This window comes from Cataglyphis hispanica, chromosome 7 (assembly GCF_021464435.1).
Source record: "Cataglyphis hispanica isolate Lineage 1 chromosome 7, ULB_Chis1_1.0, whole genome shotgun sequence".
Taxonomy (NCBI): Eukaryota; Metazoa; Arthropoda; class Insecta; order Hymenoptera; family Formicidae; genus Cataglyphis; species Cataglyphis hispanica.
Genome location: NC_065960.1, coordinates 1,924,485 through 1,942,405, shown reverse-complemented (window position 1 = coordinate 1,942,405; position 17,921 = coordinate 1,924,485). Strand labels below are relative to the sequence as shown.

Below are 17,921 nucleotides of genomic sequence, written 5' to 3'. Positions count from 1 at the left end.
TTGGTAATGAGAGAAAGAAAATGCGTTATGCAAATGAAAATGCTCACTTCATGAATGTTGTGCAATTCTTTTCAAGACTTTTTCAAATCTAATATTCGAAACTTGAGTGGCTTTTCATTTTTTTTTTTTTTTTCGCGATCGTACAAGATTAATACGCGCGCGCGATAAATGAATACATTAAAAAGTTACGTGTTGCATCTATTAAAGTTTTCTAATTTTATCCAGAATATTTTGAACGTGAACTAAAATGATCGTAATGTTCCTCTAGAAGATTGTTTTGCAAAATTTTTCACTGTAACTTTTCCTTGTAATAAATCGCTGAATTCTCACGGCTACAACGAGCGCCGATGTTACCGATGTTTTTTGCTGACCCGTCCGATTGACAGCAACCAAAGCAGATTACGAAGCGACGCTTGGCAAGCAACGGATAACTCGAGCGCTCGACCGGGTGTCGGCGAACCTGCAAACGCGACAGCACAAATATCTCGTAGTAGAGAACGTGGGGACTGAGCGGGGCTGGCGCGGCGCGTGGCGCTGTGAATGAAGCTCGTTCCGCTCGCCTGTTTCCACTCCCCCCTCCCCATCTGGTGTCTTCGTCGGTACCCCTCCTACCTCTTCTTACCCCCTGCCCACCATTCGCGACTCCTCACCCCTCACTCCTCTGTCGCTTCTTCGTTCCTCTACTACGTCGCTTTCTCGATGTCTTCCTTGTTCCCCGCTCTCGAGAGCGATCGAATTAAGTCAGATCTGCGTTAAATGAACGGACACGAATAATCACAAGCGAATATTAATAACGTTAATCTTTTTTCTTTAATTTTTAATTTTTAATTTATTTCCCTCTGAACCCGACTTTATATGCGTATACTCGCACATCGATGTTGACACGCACACGTACACGTACATAGATGCGAGATACGTGTACAGCACTGTAAATGCACATGATATTCGTCCTATATTTTGACAGCGGAGCCGATCACCGCGTAAAACGATTTCGCGCACTGTCCGCTTCCGAAACACAATTATTTTCAGCGTTTGCCGTATCGGTCGCGGATTATCCTGCTTATGCGTCCATTTAGCAATCTATTTGATGATAAGAACTATTATCCTGGCTTGATGCGATTTTGATAACTGCGTAATAAAGATTAAATTGCGGATTTGTATTATGATGAAATTATATCTAATTTAGCGCATATTCATTGAAATACATTAAAAGATTGAAAAAGGGCATAAAAGTTGCAAGATTCAAAAGCTGAGATATTTCGAGCCGCAATAATTCTCTATCATAGAAGTGATTCTATCGGCGGAGACATGCATACGTTCCTTACGCTAAATTTATCGGATGATGAAATTTTTGCTGGTATTTGAAATTGTAACGTAACATTTTCGAGCCCGCCGTCTGAAATTATTGGTTTTACGATGACGGATGGTATCACGTGCCTCACGCATTCCCGAGGTCCCGTGTTGCCCTCGCTTACTACGAAATAAAACTATGAATAAGACAGCGTAGGTGGTGGGTACCTACGCGCGTTGCGTGACCGACTATTTTCCGCGTGATTGTATGTATATATTTATATATTTCATATCTATAACGCTTTCATCTTTCAACTGTATCGCACACGTAGATATATTGCAATCATGAAATTGTAATGATTATTTTTATAACAGGTTATTGCAATATCTCGCTGCAATCTTGCTAGGATTCTGCAATATTTCTACAAGATTGTAAGATTGATAAGATTGCAATGCTGTTGATTATCGTAGTGTAGTTGGAAGAGATATTGACAGATCGTCTATTAATATGTACATACATTTAAATAAGCATAAATCTGTGTATGTAACGCAGAGAAAGAAAGGAGAGAGAAAAAGGGAGCTGGCTATTTAAAAATGATTGTAAACGTGTTTAATCGTATAAAGCGAAATTTGTTCCTTGAAAAAATTGGTCAGTAATTATTAATAAAAATGTATCAAATTGTAAATTTTAATTGAACATTGATAATTATTATCATATATTTGTATGTGATAATAGTTACTAAATATTTACTAGGTTCAATTATATAAACGAATCTTGTTTATAGGTGAGTCAACTATACACATAATTTAGTAACAATTATTAAATATTTAATATCAGTCATCAAATGTTTGAGGACTGTAATCAAATATTTGATAAGTGTTATTAAATCATTGAATTCAACTTTTATCAGATATTCAATTACTAGATCGTTTATGTTAATTCAATCAACGAAATATTTTGTAACTATTGTCAAATTTTTCCACAATGATATTTCATTATTAGATCGTTTATGTTAATTCAGTCAACAAAATATTTCGTAACTATTGATAAATTTTTCCACAATGAAACAACTTATTTCACTTTCATATGATAGAAAAATGAATCCAAAAATTATTTGAATATAAAAATATGTCAATATATTTTATGAATGATTTAGAAAAAGAGAGAAGTATAATTTTTAGATAATACTTGTCTGATAATATTTATCAGATCTCTAATATTTGCAGTTGAATTAATTAAATATAGGTTATCTATATTAAATTCTTTATTCACCATATCTTTTACTACTTGTTATCGTAACATTCAGTTGGTGTTATTTAATATATCGTTTAATAACTGTTACTAAATTCTGATCATTTAACAGCATTTAATAGCTATTACCCAATCCTGATAATTATTATCAAATCTTTTTCTTAATATATATCTAAAATAATACTTTTGCAACATTGCTACAATCTTTCTACGTTACACGGGATACTTTTGGCCTTTATTCGCACGCGAAACGCAAAGTACGAAGCGCAGATAACGGCCTGACCCTGAAAATGAATTCAACGAATCGTTGGAAAGATGTTTGGCCATCAGGCGGCTCGTCAGGTCACGAACGTAGGGGTACAATCTCTCGCATGCCACAGCGTACACGTCTCGTTACAACGTGACAGCGTGGCCCCCTTTATAACGCAATAAATCAATTACCGTTTATTATTAAGAGAAATCTACGCTTAATCAAATCATGTTACTTAACCCCGGGAGTCACGGCAAGCGAGACGGTATTTATTTACAATGAGGCATGACGTTCCAAATTTTTTTTCTTTCGCAGCCACTTAAACACTCGTGGGATCGCGAAGCCAACTTTACTCCCGTCAAAGCGGAGAGTAATAAATTCTTCGCACATTTTCCAGCGCTTATTAAGAAACCGAGAGATCTCTTATTTAGATAATAGAATTATCAAGCAATTGTTTTTTTTTTTTTTTTTTGTCTTTGACCAATGCAGTTTTGTTTCAAATGTAGGCGTTTCTAAAATTTCAATATCAAATTTTTTTTTTTTACATAGAACTATAGAATCATATATTTTTTCTTATGTAAATTCTGCATATTGTGATATATTACATGTCACATGTCAAAATAAATTATGAAATACAAATTATAAATTTTTTTTATGATTGCATCTTATTATTATACATAGAATGATGAGGATAATCAATTTACGAAAGAAAAAATGTTTGAAAAAAACAAAGATAACCTTAGAAATACGTTCACACCTGCTTATCACAGAATGTTTTCTTCGAAATCAAATAACTTTTATCTGAAATCATTTTACGATAAAATACATATTTCAGGATTTTCCAGGAATGATAATTTTTTTTAATGAGTACAGTACGATAATGCAAAGAGTAAAATATACATGAAATAATTATATGTAAATTATAAATAAAATTAATTTCTAAGGCTAAGATAAAAATACGGGAAATAGCTGTGAATGATAAGTATTTTAATTTCATTTTATTTACATTTTTACATGTAACTTCCCTTTCCATGAAATAACATCACTACAGCATATTGCATGTTTCTCTTTTTCTCTCCCTCTCTTTTCCATCGTGTAGTTTGTTCCTGGCAGGTACACCTAATCCATGTATAGGTATCTCGCTTCTCGCATAATGAAAAACAACGTTAAGTTTGCAAGGATCGCAAACGATGCGAATATTGCCTCTGGGCACATACATAACTGGTTGGCTGTGCGGCTCTTAACGGCTTTACCTTTCTATGATAGGTTTGTATCTACACGGGGAAAATACCGTTCTCTAACGAACGCAGAACACATCCGGGCATCTCTGGCGAACAATTTTATCATACAACATTGTTCGACGTTGTTACGGCGAATGAGTTTCATTCCAAGCACCCTAGGCTTATTCGATAATTTGTAAATCACACGCATGTTTTATCGCTCTGCGCTATAATATTATAAATATGTTTTGAAGACAAAATATTTTTTCTCTCACGCGGAGTATCATGACCCCGGGATCACGCACTCCGGATAAGAGTTATAAACATGTATAGAGCGTCGCGATTCATAAAAAATGTGCATGGAAAATAAATGCGTATGGTACTCGCGAAAAAGTCACTCCCGTATGTAACTAGTATGTAAGATGCATACCAAGTATACTTTGCATAATTCTACGTTAAAAAAAAACGTTGAACATAATTGATTGAGAGATAGGAGTAGCTGCGTACGCGATTTTTACCCGGTATAATTTATCGTAAAAAATAATAACGAAATTCACGATTAAGTGAAATTGATTAATTCCTGTAAAATCCCCGAGGTAAATATCGATGTTCGACAAATATTTTTTTCATGAAATGATGTCTCGTGGGCAAATTTGAAATGGAACTGATGTACAACTCGTGCAACATATTTATTCAGTTATCAGTTAAATTCAATTTGCGTGGAAAACATCATACAGAACTGTGCACTTTTTCTCTCCGTTATTATTTTTATCTCAATTTTATGTATAAATCAAACATAAATGTAAAATTTTAAAAATGAATTCATATGCGATCTCTCGTGTGTTTAAATTTTAAAATCGATGTTGAATATTTTAATCGTTTGAATAAATAAAGCTTTCAATATATTTTTATCCATACATAATATCTATGTAAAATGTAAAAAATATATTCTCTTGCTTATTTATGAGATGAAGTGTATTATCATGCAATAATGTTATCGCATAAGTTGGCGAATTACAGTTTGATAAGATATAGAGCCATCCTCAAATGTGACATTGCGTACAATAACTTTGTTTTTCGGTAAATTTGCATTTTTCGTAGCGTCTCGTATCACGATGTAATTACATTAATCATACTTTTCCAACTGTAATTGTGTGTGTGTGTGTGTGTGTGTGTGTGTATTTTATATAATTTATTCTTGCATGCACACTTCATTCATGAAACATGAATATACACGGTCACGATAATTTATCTTTGCGAGTATTATTTTAATATAATGAATGCGCGAAGCGCGCTCGGTGCCGGTGAACGCATTGTAAATAACTGCTTATTGATGGCCACATAAGCGTCATTCGTGAAAGTACCATCATAATTTTCACGATACGATAGTCAAGACTTATCTCGCGTGTGTACATTTTACAGCGCATTGTCTTATATAACGAGCAAAATTAATGATTCTGTGGTATACAAGGTGTTTCATTTTTTTCTCTAATTAATACGTCCTAATAAGTAGACCTACCAGCGATAAATTTTTAATTGAAAAACGATGTCGGGCGACTCGTTTAGAACTCGGATCTAACTTATACATCTAAATAATCTATGAAGTACGTAATATCGTGCTCTTTTCTGTTGCAGGACGATAGACTGCCTAGATATCGCCGAGGAAGCAAGATTATCAATCGCATTATCGGGACTGTGCATTGATTGCGGTGCCACAGGGTCAGTTTACTAATCACGATTCGGCGCGCACGGCGGCGCGTAACTACTCTCAATGGAATTGTTTAGTGCGGTGACCTGCCGGCGGCGGTGCCGATCTTTGAGCACGGTCGGCTGATAATACGCGCCCGCGCGCGCGCGCGTGCGAGCGCGCTCTGTACGCTTTCTCTTCGCGATACGCCCACGAATCTCTCCCGTGCGTGTCTCTCCCCCCCTCCCCGGTTACGAGAGAGTCAACGAAGCTCGACGCCGATAAACACGCCTCGGGCAACGTCGAGAAAAGATGAGGGACGTCTTTGAGCGACCGTCGTCGAGTCTGTCATCGCATTAACGCTCGAGACCTCCGTGCGTATCATATATACCGTTTGAACACAGAACACGGTACAAGCCCAAAGAGCGGCTTTTGTTTGCTGGTGCGAAATTCCCGTCTCTTCTCGTCGCCGCGTCGACGGTGAAGGGATGCGCGAGCGAAACGCCGCGACGCTTTTCCCCCTGCATTCTGAGAATTCGCGAGAAGAGAGCGCGTAATACTTGACTTTACTTTTCCGACGAGAGAAATATTTCGCATTCTTCCGAAGATGAAGTCTCCAATCTTCGCGTGTCGCAGAATTCGCGGCGCGACGTTCGACGAGGACGAACCGTACGTCTCGGCTTTATTATCTTCTTCGGAAGCACATCTCGTCACCCGTCGTCACTGCCATTGCCCGTCGTCGTCGTCGTCGAATTACGTTTCGTTCGAGGATGCGTCACTCCAGCCGTCGGAGTCGACGTCGACGACGGCTTGCGATCTCTGCGAGCGTCTTCGCGGTCGAACAGACGGATGTTCCGATACGGTGGACGCGATACGGACAGAACAGCACTTCGGCCAGCGCGATCGGCGGCCGATGAGGCAAAAACGCGACCTCGAGAGTGCGAACTCGAGAGCGAAAATCGTGGAAAAGCGCGACAGAACATTGAGATGCGATAGACTCTCGCTCTGTGAATCATCCGCGAAATGTGCTTCGAGCGTCGTGCGATGGAACCACCTGGCCGTCAGATTCCACGGCAAGTCGACGGAGTGGCGGAGGCTCCTCTGGACCGTTTTTCTGGTTTTGCTTGCGTTATCTCCCGATCTCGCAGCGGCGCAAAAGCGCGACAACGCTTCCCGCAAGGCAGCCAGAGGTGAGTACATTATTTTTTTTTTCCATTCGAAGGTTTACGTTATTACGCTGGCTGATTTGCATTTTCTTCTGCGAAACTCGAGACAAATTGACTCTACATCATCGTTAAATAGCCTTGAAGAGACTCTATGTTTGTAAGATACGTTAATGTCGATACGTGTAAATTGATCCGCACAAAGAAGGAATTAAAATCGCATTTGAAATGCGAATCAACGCGTGAATCGCCGCGCTATTGGTCGAACATCCGTATTATATCCGCATAAGAGTTCGCAAGTCTTGAAAAGAACGAGGGAGAATGCGAAGGCATATTGTTGCGATCGTGTATAATGCACAAAGAAGCAGGTCAAGCGAACCACTTCGTCGCTTGGAAATTTACGATTACGATGTACATATATTTACTTGAAAATGTATTCGTTACATATTTCTTGTTTCTGACGACTAGGATGGAGGAAACAATTCCATTGTAATTTTCTAGTAAAAATGAAAAGTAGCGATAGAGAAGCTTACATAAAATTTGTATAAAGCTTGTATAAAACTTCAATTTACATACTCTTCACGCAGCTCTACGCCCAGATACGCTCTGCTATTTTGAGAAGAGGCCAAGAGATTATATTCATCGATACGTAAATTGTCAGTGTTGCAACACTCGGTATATAAAACGGCGAAAAAAAGGCAGCTTTGACGCGATAAATATTGACTTTCCGTATCACATTTATGAACGAAATTAACAAATTAACTACACGATCACGTGTCTCGCGTAAGACACGCGAGAATGAAGAGTTCTGCGGATAAAATATGGATAAAAATGCACGTTAATGATGCAATCAGTTTCTCTAGTCAAACGATATTATGAGCCGTCAGTTAGCTGTTAATTGAATAGAGAGGGAGGAAAAGGATACAAAAGGAAATCTAAATTTGTTCGATCGCATTTAAATGTGAACAACTGACCTTTCGAGAAAAGTGATAAATTCTCTTGAATTGTAAAATCGCGTTATCCGAAAGAAAAAGAAAAAAAAAGATGTACGCATACTTTTATTACACTTTTTACGACCGCGTTAATTGAGAAGTCGACTCGTATGTGTGATACTAAATTTATCGCACAAATCATTTCGATCCGTCTTGAGGAATTTTAACGATATTCACCGATCGTTTAACACGTTGACGCCGGCGCGGATATTCGTTCCTTGCGGCGGCGCTTCAACTAGCGGTTCGCCCCATGCAGACAATGCTATAAGCACTTAGTAAACGTAAAAGGGACTAAGTACGCCGCGAGTAGAGCAACGAAAGTAAAAACATACTGCAATGATTGTGAGGGCAAGCCGGCATTATGTATGGCATGCTTTAAAAAGTTGCACAGAAAAAATTAAATTACATTTAATTATATTCAATTTATAAGTTAAATTATAAGATGTATTTTGTATTGAATGTTTGATTGTAATATTCAAATGTTAATGTATACTGTTGAATAAAATAAAATAACATTTTGTATTACGTACTTTTTGATATAGAAGCGTGGCCCATCGGTGAGTCATGCCGCCCCACGGAACAAACAGGCATGACCCACCGGTGGGTCATGCCGGCGTCAACGTGTTAATGCAAGCAACTGATTTTCGCCGATCATTAAAATTCCATTATTTAATCCGACCGATTCTTTAAATAATGCGACTTTACATAGCGTGATGATATTTCCCCAAAAAACACGTAAAGCAATAGTTGCGATATAATAGCGTTTAATCGCGCTAGATGATGTTCTTATAAGAACTCACATTTGTGACACTTGTTAAAGGAGAATATAAATCTGCGCAAAGAGAAGAGGAATGAATCACGCATATTTTAGAGTGTGCACCCAGGAGAGGTTATCGCGCCTGGTTTTATATTCCCTTCTCCTCGGACTCTCCAATGTTGATTCTTGGAAGTCGTAAGTCGCCTACGCGCAAGCCTGTTTCGCGATACATAAGCAGCGGCGTGTCTCGACTAAGGTGCATGCCCTCATATAATGGCTGTTTCCAGCCACGGGTGATAATTTGCATGTTTGATAATTTGAGACAAGTCGTAGTTACGAATCTTTCAAATCGCTACTTTTCACCAGAGTGACGTATAGATTCGATTCGTGTTTCTTATCAATGATTCTTATTCACGTAGATGGAAACATTCTAGAGTCATATTTATAGGATGACTTGGAGTCAATTTTAATCTGCTATTTTAGCTTTGAGCGCGTAAAACATAAGTTTATTCTTCATTAAATAGGATATATCAATGTTTAAGTAAATTCCTACGTTAATGACAAAGACTCTTTGTGTCTCTCTTTTGTTAAGAGCGATATAAATAAGCGCAAATCTGAGAAAAAAAAAAAAAGAAAAATAACTGGTCTAGATTTGCATTAAATAATTATGTGCATAATAAACGTGAGAATTTATCAATATAAACGTGTTGTCGCGAATATACACGCAGAATACTTATTCATCGGGGATCATGTAGCGAAAATCAAGCGATTCATACTCTGGAATGTCGCTCGGGAATGTTGCTCGAGACTAGTTTAAGACGTCAAAGACCAGCAATGGTTCATAGTCCGCGCCTCCTTAGTTTCAATCACGATAACATCTATCGCGATCGGTTACCATCGACAAATACAATTGATGATTAAAGTTGATCAATACCGGATATATCAATAGGCTTCGATAAGATTATTTAATTATTGATTATTTATTAATTACTTGATTATTTAACAATTTTTTTTTTTTTGCTTCCATAATCTTTTTTTTTTTCAATATTGCTGTAAAATATAAATTTTATTGCTGCTTCCATGTTTAATATCTAAATCGTCGTTTTGCAATCGATTCTTTTGAGATTTCCTCCGTTGAAAAATTACAAATTTATTAATTATAACGCGACGTAAGTTCGAGCGAAATTAATAAGAATGCAAATGCTATAAATAAATTATTTACTCCAGCGAAAATAATGATGGGAAAAATTACGGAGCTACTTGGAAGTATAGTATAAAATTGTTTCAAGACCGATTCATCACCGTCAGATATTCCGCAGACGCACGACGCGATGACGTAAATGCGGCGAATATGTATCTAGTAATAGATGTGCATATATATATATACAATAGTATCTTAAATTATCTTACCAATACGATCGTACGTAAAATTCATGTCACGTGCTTATTGAGCTTGCACGACGACGAATGTTTCTTAAATTGTGCCAATTTCGCGGCGCAACCTTCTAATTTCGTTTCCTCTCCGAATGCGTTGCGCGTTCCGAGGGCAATCAACCGTATAAGCGCTCCTAAAAATTCCCGCTCTCAGCGGCTATGAGGAGAATATTTTCGCACCGCGTTGTTTTTCTCGGTTGAATTTCCGAGAACTGAATCCCTCGACCGCTATCACATGCTGCATGTCGACAAGCTCCGCGATACCGTACCGAGATATCTTCACACCACAATCTCTCAACGGCGAGAATGAAGATGAGTCAGTCGTATGTAGTCAAATTAATGTAGACGAACCAGAAAATTCCTCGTAGATACGAGGAAGGCAAGACTTTAGCCTTGCGCGTCTAAATATAGAAAGAGTCGCACGCTCGTCGGCCTCTTTTCTCTCTCTCTCGCTCTCTCTCTCTCTCTCCCTCTCTCTCAGGTCGCTTCTGGCCAAAAGACGATCTAATTCGAGGTGGGCGCTCCCTCGATTTAGTAAACGCTATGGGCTTTGAAGGATACGCGCGGAGAAAACCAAGGAAAAAAGAAACTGGAAGCGAAAATAGGAGAATATGGGCGGGAGAGGGAGAAAGGGATCGGAGAACAAGATCGGGCGCATATCCCGCTATAAAAAAAACTGATCGCTCTCGTTACGAAAACAACGGAGCCGATAACATTCCTATGATGCGATGCGCTCGGTCGCTCTCCCTTCCTTCTCTCTCCGCTTTCATCCTTTCTCATCCGCCGAATCGGAGTCGACGAAAACATCGTGCAACGTCCCCGTCTGCTCGATATCGCTGCCGTTATTCCGCGAGCATTCGTCGAGTTGATAGCAAGTCGATGAATAGTAAATTATCGTGTCACGTTTCTTTTATATGCTAGCTTTCAGAGCAGTAAAATGAACGAATAACATGTCGTACGTAATTCTCTTTTATATTTTCGATTTCTGGCGTGCTTGCTTTCTTTCGATTTACATCTCGTGCAGAAGTACCGACGGGAACGATCGGGAGAATGAAGAGGGCAGTAGAGAAGGGGGATGGTTAATGGAAGAGAACACAAACAAAAAAAAAAATGGGAATCCCGCTATCGAATCGTGTTAATTCGGCCGTTTCTATGCCGTTTCTATACCTGGATACTGGATGTGTTTGACGTTCGATAATTATAGTTTACGATTCAGAGCGGGGATTATTTAATCGGAAAATTGTTTGAATCTATTATTTGAATCGGGGATTATTTAATCGACGAGCACTCTGTTTGTTTCATCTATGCTTTTCTCCCGAGGCGATATTCGCGACTGTTTTTTAAATAAAAATTTATATATTATATTTATATGTATGCATGTAAATATATGCATATATGTATATAAATAAGCAATCCTTATTCCTGTGGGGATTTATGCAAATATGCCGACCCTAGATTCGCTTGGTCTAACCGACTTAATGGAAAGTACGTTATTGACGATGCGAGGAGAGCCATCGAGGTCGCGAGCAAAAGAGAGAAAGAGAAAGAAGATGACCCAGGGAGACCCGGAATCGAAGGGCCAGGAAGGTTGATGTAATTAAGGTGTGTCAGCTCGAATATTAAGTAGCTCTTTAGCGTGAGCGAAGACATCTCGTGACATTATTTAATGATTTCCGCTCGAAGGAGACTAACCGACTTATAAAGGCTTGAGCGAATGTGTATCTTATTCACAATGCAAGCAAATAATGCATTTATATCTAAAGTCCGATGCAACTACATACTACATACAAGACAAAACGCAATCAAGTGCATTGACGTGTGGAATCTCGTGTATAAACCAAGTTATAAACGTATCTTTATGATCGTATCGGCATAGTTTATATACAATTTTGCGGTTTGAGGGAGACGTTAAATTTTTCAACTCGCGAAGCATCCGGCTACCTGACCTGATAAAATTAGATTTCCCGTCTCGGTGCGTTACGAGGTCGTAGCAGACATTTTGATCGCGACCCGAAGATCGCCTTGAGATTGAAGAAAGAGGGTTGTCTAGACGGTGATTTCCGGCATCGTTCGAAAAAACTTCGTTAGATAGCCTTACACCTGGTTCTGCTGCGGATATTCTCCCGTTAACACTTTTTCTTCCGATTTGCTTGAAGTGCGCGAGCGTGTTAATTATATATATTTTTCCACGGTTACCTGTACCGACGAGTTTAACGAGTTTATCCTCCCGTCGTTATCGAAGAGTGGTTTTCCTTTTAGACCGAGGTCGAAGGAAAGGCGCGAGGCGTCGTTATTTTTAGAGCATCGGCATATCCTATGGGCATATTTTGCCCAGAGGCCGGCCTCGAATCGTCCAAGTTTGGTAGCACAATAGCGCGTATCGCCAGGAGGTCGGTTCGTCGTGTGGCGCCATGCCAATGACTTCCGGCTTTTGATGAAATGTAAGCCGGAGCCGCAAGCACGAGAAAATGATGAGCATTACATTATGGTTGCCTATTTATAAGTTCACGCCGCCCTATATATTTTCACTCTCGTTATTTTTCGCTCTCCCGTTAATATCGTGATTAAAAAAATTATATCGGTAATTAAAAAAAGACGATACGTTTTGCATGTCTGCTTAAATAACACAGATCGCTTTATTAATAAACTACGCGCGATTGATCGTACAATCTTATCGTACATCTTGTCGTAGTTGATATTATTGGCCTTGATATTATATCGCCAATTCTTTTTTCGAGGAAATATCTCGGCGGCACACAAACGAAAATCTTGGCCGAATTATCGATCGCGGAACAATGCGTCTATGTATAGAAGAGAAGCATAGAAAACCGTTTCGTCAGTTTCCATCGATGGACCGGTGCATACTTTCATCATATCGGCGCGATTATGGAAGCTAGAAATTCTACAATGATCCGAATACATTCGATGTCCGATCGTCTAGATTTATACGCACAGCTTTTACCATCCATATGAAATATGATTGAAAATGTTGACTAGTGCTTCGTTCATTCCTTCGGGCATAACTGCACGGTCACTTGCCTTTCGTGCCGCGCGTCCTCTCCGCAGCTGGTTAGTCGAGGACTTTTGCAACAAAGTGCCGATTGCATGAAACGGACAAGTTTTATGTCGTGGAAAGAACGTTTTATAGCCGAGGAAATATAGCCGCGCGAATAGAAACTCTTATCATTTCATTTTTTGTTGATTGTTAAAAGCGATTGTAAAGTCTCTCCGTCTATTTTCTAATCCGTTAATTTAATTCGTATATATTTAAATTTGTTAAAGTTTACTTTAAAATTTACTTTAATTTGATTCAAATTTAATTCCTTACATTTCATTATTTATGATGACACTCTTTATGATGACATGATTCGAGTCATGAATCTTTACCGGTCTTACCGTTTGATTTCACTTCTTCGATCGATTTTTATAGCGTCTCATTTTATATTTTGTACCGGTCATCTCTCTCGGTGTGTGTGTGTGTGTGTGTGTGTGTGTATGTATGTGACGCAGGCATTTTCATTTTTTTTCTTTCTCTTTACAATTGATATCCGTACCGCTCGCCTAGCTCGGAGCCGGTTTCGCTGAGAATACAATGCAGCACTGCCATATGCCATGCGATCTCGTTTTGACGTTTATAATCTCTATGGCTCGTCGCCTCGGGTCATTCGCCGTTTACTGTTGTCTAATTTACGCGTAATTTTCAGTTTGATATACAAAAAGATATACCAAAGAATGACCGGTTAAGAGGAAAATGCTCCATTCAACGGACACTTTACTTTATCCTCATCGCAATTACTGCGCTTGCACATTCAATTTATCTATACAATTTACTTAACCGTGAAAAGGAGCGGGGAGAGAGGTGACAATAGACCTCTCTGCGGTCTTGAAATCTATGCTGTCTCGGTCGAGTATTTAACCGTCCCACGCAGAGTGGCGCGCTCCGTTACGGACTGAGGAAGGGGAGGAGGAAGGAGAGGGTATTGCGCTACTCGAGAGCATCTCGTTATGTCTGGGTTGGCTGGCTTTTATTGGGAATACAAAGTAGCAATCAATCGGAGTCAGGAATTGTCGGCCCGCCACGACTACATCGTCAAGTATCGAGCTAAGAACGGGCCGAGGAATGCCATGAGGTAGCATCTCGCTCACGCGCACACGCACACAGCGAGAGAGAGAGAGAGAGAGAGAGAGAGAGAACACACACACACACACACAAAATGATAGTCAACGGTGTGGAAGCGATTCGGCCTTTAGGTGAATGGTTAGCAACCTTGAGAAGAGCGTTCGGAATGCGCCGCTCACTGCAACTTCTTAAGTAAGCTACATCCAGAAGCAACCTTAAGAAGATTCCCCGGGCACCCTTTGTATCGTATATGTTGGCTTGCGTGTAATTGTGTGCGATGACACATACACTCACTCACACACACACACACACACACACACATATATACGCGTTACCACCTTGCGATTTCCTTGCGCGCATCTTGGCGCGTATAATTCCCCGACTCCCTCCTGGGAGTTTCAGCGAAATATGATCGATACGCTTTTCGCTGATTCGTCAACTTCGTTCAAAAGCCGACATCCGAATGTCAGAGGAAAAAAATTTACATTCGGACACATTATTAATCGCCCCGGCGCGTTTATACTCTCGACGGTCAAATTTCTCTGTAATATTTAAGAGGCATGTCATTTTGCTTACATAATTAATCGTACGGTTCAACGCTCGCGAGGAATCGATGGGTCGTGAAATATCTTGAACGCGAATGCACAATTAGCATTGTTGATGCATTTGATTGCACGATCGTCGTTCTTGGCATCCATATTTGCACACTTGGATCGCGTTTAGTCGCTTCTACCTGCTTGTAAAACAACTGTGTATCTGCCAACTCAACGTAACAATTACGACAAAATTATTCATAATTGATAACTGACTGCGATAACGAGTTATAATTGTTATTTTTTTTTTCTTCCGCTGTGATTTGTAAGGTGACTTTATATATGCGCGAGGTTTACGGAGACAAGATAACGCACGAACTAGAAATGTCGTGCGGAGTTTAAGTCACATATACATATGCATATACATACATACATATATATATATATATATATATATATATATATATATATATATATGGTGACATAGTTTCTTCGCATTCTCTTATCGTAATTTTTTTCGCGAAACCCTTCTCTTTCTCTCTCTTCTCGCCTCACAATCGGTGAATTTGATACAAGGTCGGATCGAGGAGGAATGTACAATGATCTACATTGTCGTTCCGCCACGATGCTTTCCGCATCGCGTCTACGCGTTATTATACGCAGATAGTACGCTCGCCCATACGCGTACACCGCAATTCTCGCGCGTATTTCGTTATGAATGAAGCCTTCGCATCTTACCTCACCTCGTCTTGCCACGCCTCGCTTCGCTTCGCTTGGCCACCGTCGACTTGACTACGTTGTTGATTAGTCCCGACACGGCACGACGGGACGCTACACCTTCTACCTGAATGTTTCGCGACCGAGTAATTATCGCGATTCGTCTAATTAATCATGATCCATTGATATTTGACGCGATAGATGCGAGTCTTGATGGTGGAAGTTGCAAGATTCGTTTGGCCGGTTGTTGGGAATACATCACTTTCATAGCAAGTTTACTCGCTGTAGAAAAGAAGGCTGTAATTAAAGTATATAAAATAACAATTCTAAACATTTCTTTGTTCAATTCTGATTAAAAAAAGAACTACTTACAATGAGATTATTAACGCGGTCTCCATTCACTTCGCGTAAATTGCATACGCTCCATGTTGACTAATAATTTTGCTTATAATATGCCTTATTATTTATAAAATCGTAAAAACGATTAGTCAAGAAAAAAGTGTATAACATTCATTTTGTTCTAAGGAAGAAAATCAAATAAAAACACAAATAATTTATGATTTTCATAAATAGAAAGAAAAAGACTTATGTATAATAACCGTGATAATTCGATAGATATACATATGTAAGTAAATTTTGTATACTCATATATATTTTTTATACTTTATTCTTTTAATAAATAATTATCATATAATGAATAATGAATAAATATCATTGCCCGATTATACATTATCAAAACGATTGTAATCAAATACTTGTAGATTGACGCGACAATAAACGGAACAACAATTAATATTTGAAGCTTGAGACAAAAGAATATCCAATAAACAGATCGTTATATCATTTGATGCGATAACTGCTCTGTACATGACATTCAGGAATCAATTCAGGTCATCAATATATAATTATACAAAATATAGATATTATTATATTTAATAGCGAAAATATCAAATGTCCTAAGCGAAAAGTTCAACATAATGGAATGATGTTAAAGAAGAATGAGAACGGCATTATCAATTGACATGACACTTATATGAAACTTGCACGACGAATGACAAATGTTTATTGGCGATAATATTGTCGCGACAACATCTGTCAACGTTTGCATTTGAATTTCTTTGAATATATTTGTTGTTGTTGCCAACTCACATTGCGAAACACGCATGTCAAATCAGAGTGGAAGTGATGGTTCTACAAGTTTTCGACAAATATACAATATGCAACATTAATAGTCTGTGAAAGAAAATAATTTTGCATAAATTTATACAGAGTGTTTCTAAATAAGTGTGAAAAATTTTAGGAGATGAGTCTTTGTCAAAATTTAAAGGTGATCTTTCATAAATATATATACTCTTATATTCCTCCATAAGGAGTTACATTCCTTCAAAGGAGGGGGTGATAATTAAGTTTTTTTTTTTTAAATTATAATTTTGTGTTAATATATAACATAATCATATTTATCTGTTGTTTTTGTTTCATTTTTTTTTTTTTTTTCAACATTTACTATAATTTTATTTTGTTTGCTTTTTTTATTCTAAAATTCAATTTCTCTTAAATCGAAACCTATGCCATTTAGCACGGTGCTGTGCGTAACAATGTATTTTTTTGTTCCCTGTTATTTGTAAAAATGTATAAAATCGTGATTTCAGAAGTTTTTAACTTTTCAAGCAAGCATTGTTCGACCCATATTTATCGGAAACTTTTTGTTAAGAATTAAATTTCCTATAAAATTTCAGTCTAGCCGGAACGTTCGAGCCCACCTTGTATATAAAATAATTTATTGCGATTCAATTTTGCTAATCGCTACTACTAGTCACCAGAAATAATGTAATAGTAATGCTATTCTTTACATAACATAATTATATAACATATTTTTATGAATAAACTGATGACGTGGACACATTAGGAAAAAGATATCCTCAAATCGTATCGGGAAGCGTGTTCGCGGGAGAAAAGAGGAAAAAGACATCTCGTTTATCATGAGATTATTCCAGAGAGTTTAGAAAACACACTTACGCAGTTAATCCTTTTATGATAAAGCAATCCTTGTTTTAATAAAGCTATCCTAACGCGATGGTTCGCTCGTGCGTATAATGGTCGGCGTGTCTCCCGTTTATTTCAACAGCAGCTGGCGGGTATTTTTAGCGTCTCTCACGTTGAAATTAAACACGTCGTCTCGACAATCTTCGGTTACGCGCGTTTCCAATGCGACGATTAACGAAGACGAGGGACCGCGGTTTAATGCACCGTATGTTGACGGCGATCGCGTGCCAGACGCGGCGTGGATCCGCCTTTCGAGGCATCCGTACATCACTGTTTCTCAATCTCGATTTTTTACACGATTAATCGATACAAAGCAATCTCACATCTATGAGATGCACCGATATAATCATATTTATCTGCAGATTCACAGTTTTCAAGTTTGTGACATCCGCATCTAAAAATGTTGTGTCGCCTTTGACACAGGATACAAATATCTATACAGTTTTATAAATATATAAATAAT

The 17,921-nt window shown here is 38.4% G+C and overlaps 1 protein-coding gene across 1 annotated transcript in view; it reads left to right on the top strand.

Moving 5' to 3' along the window:
- Nucleotides 1–17,921, top strand: part of LOC126850892 (insulin-like receptor) — a 43,371-nt gene that overhangs the window by 12,097 nt on the left and 13,353 nt on the right. The window contains exon 2 of the mRNA XM_050594335.1: nucleotides 5,648–6,889. Within this exon, the coding sequence (XP_050450292.1) occupies nucleotides 6,307–6,889 (583 nt within the window). The 5' untranslated portion in view covers nucleotides 5,648–6,306. The remainder of the gene's footprint in view (nucleotides 1–5,647; nucleotides 6,890–17,921) is intronic.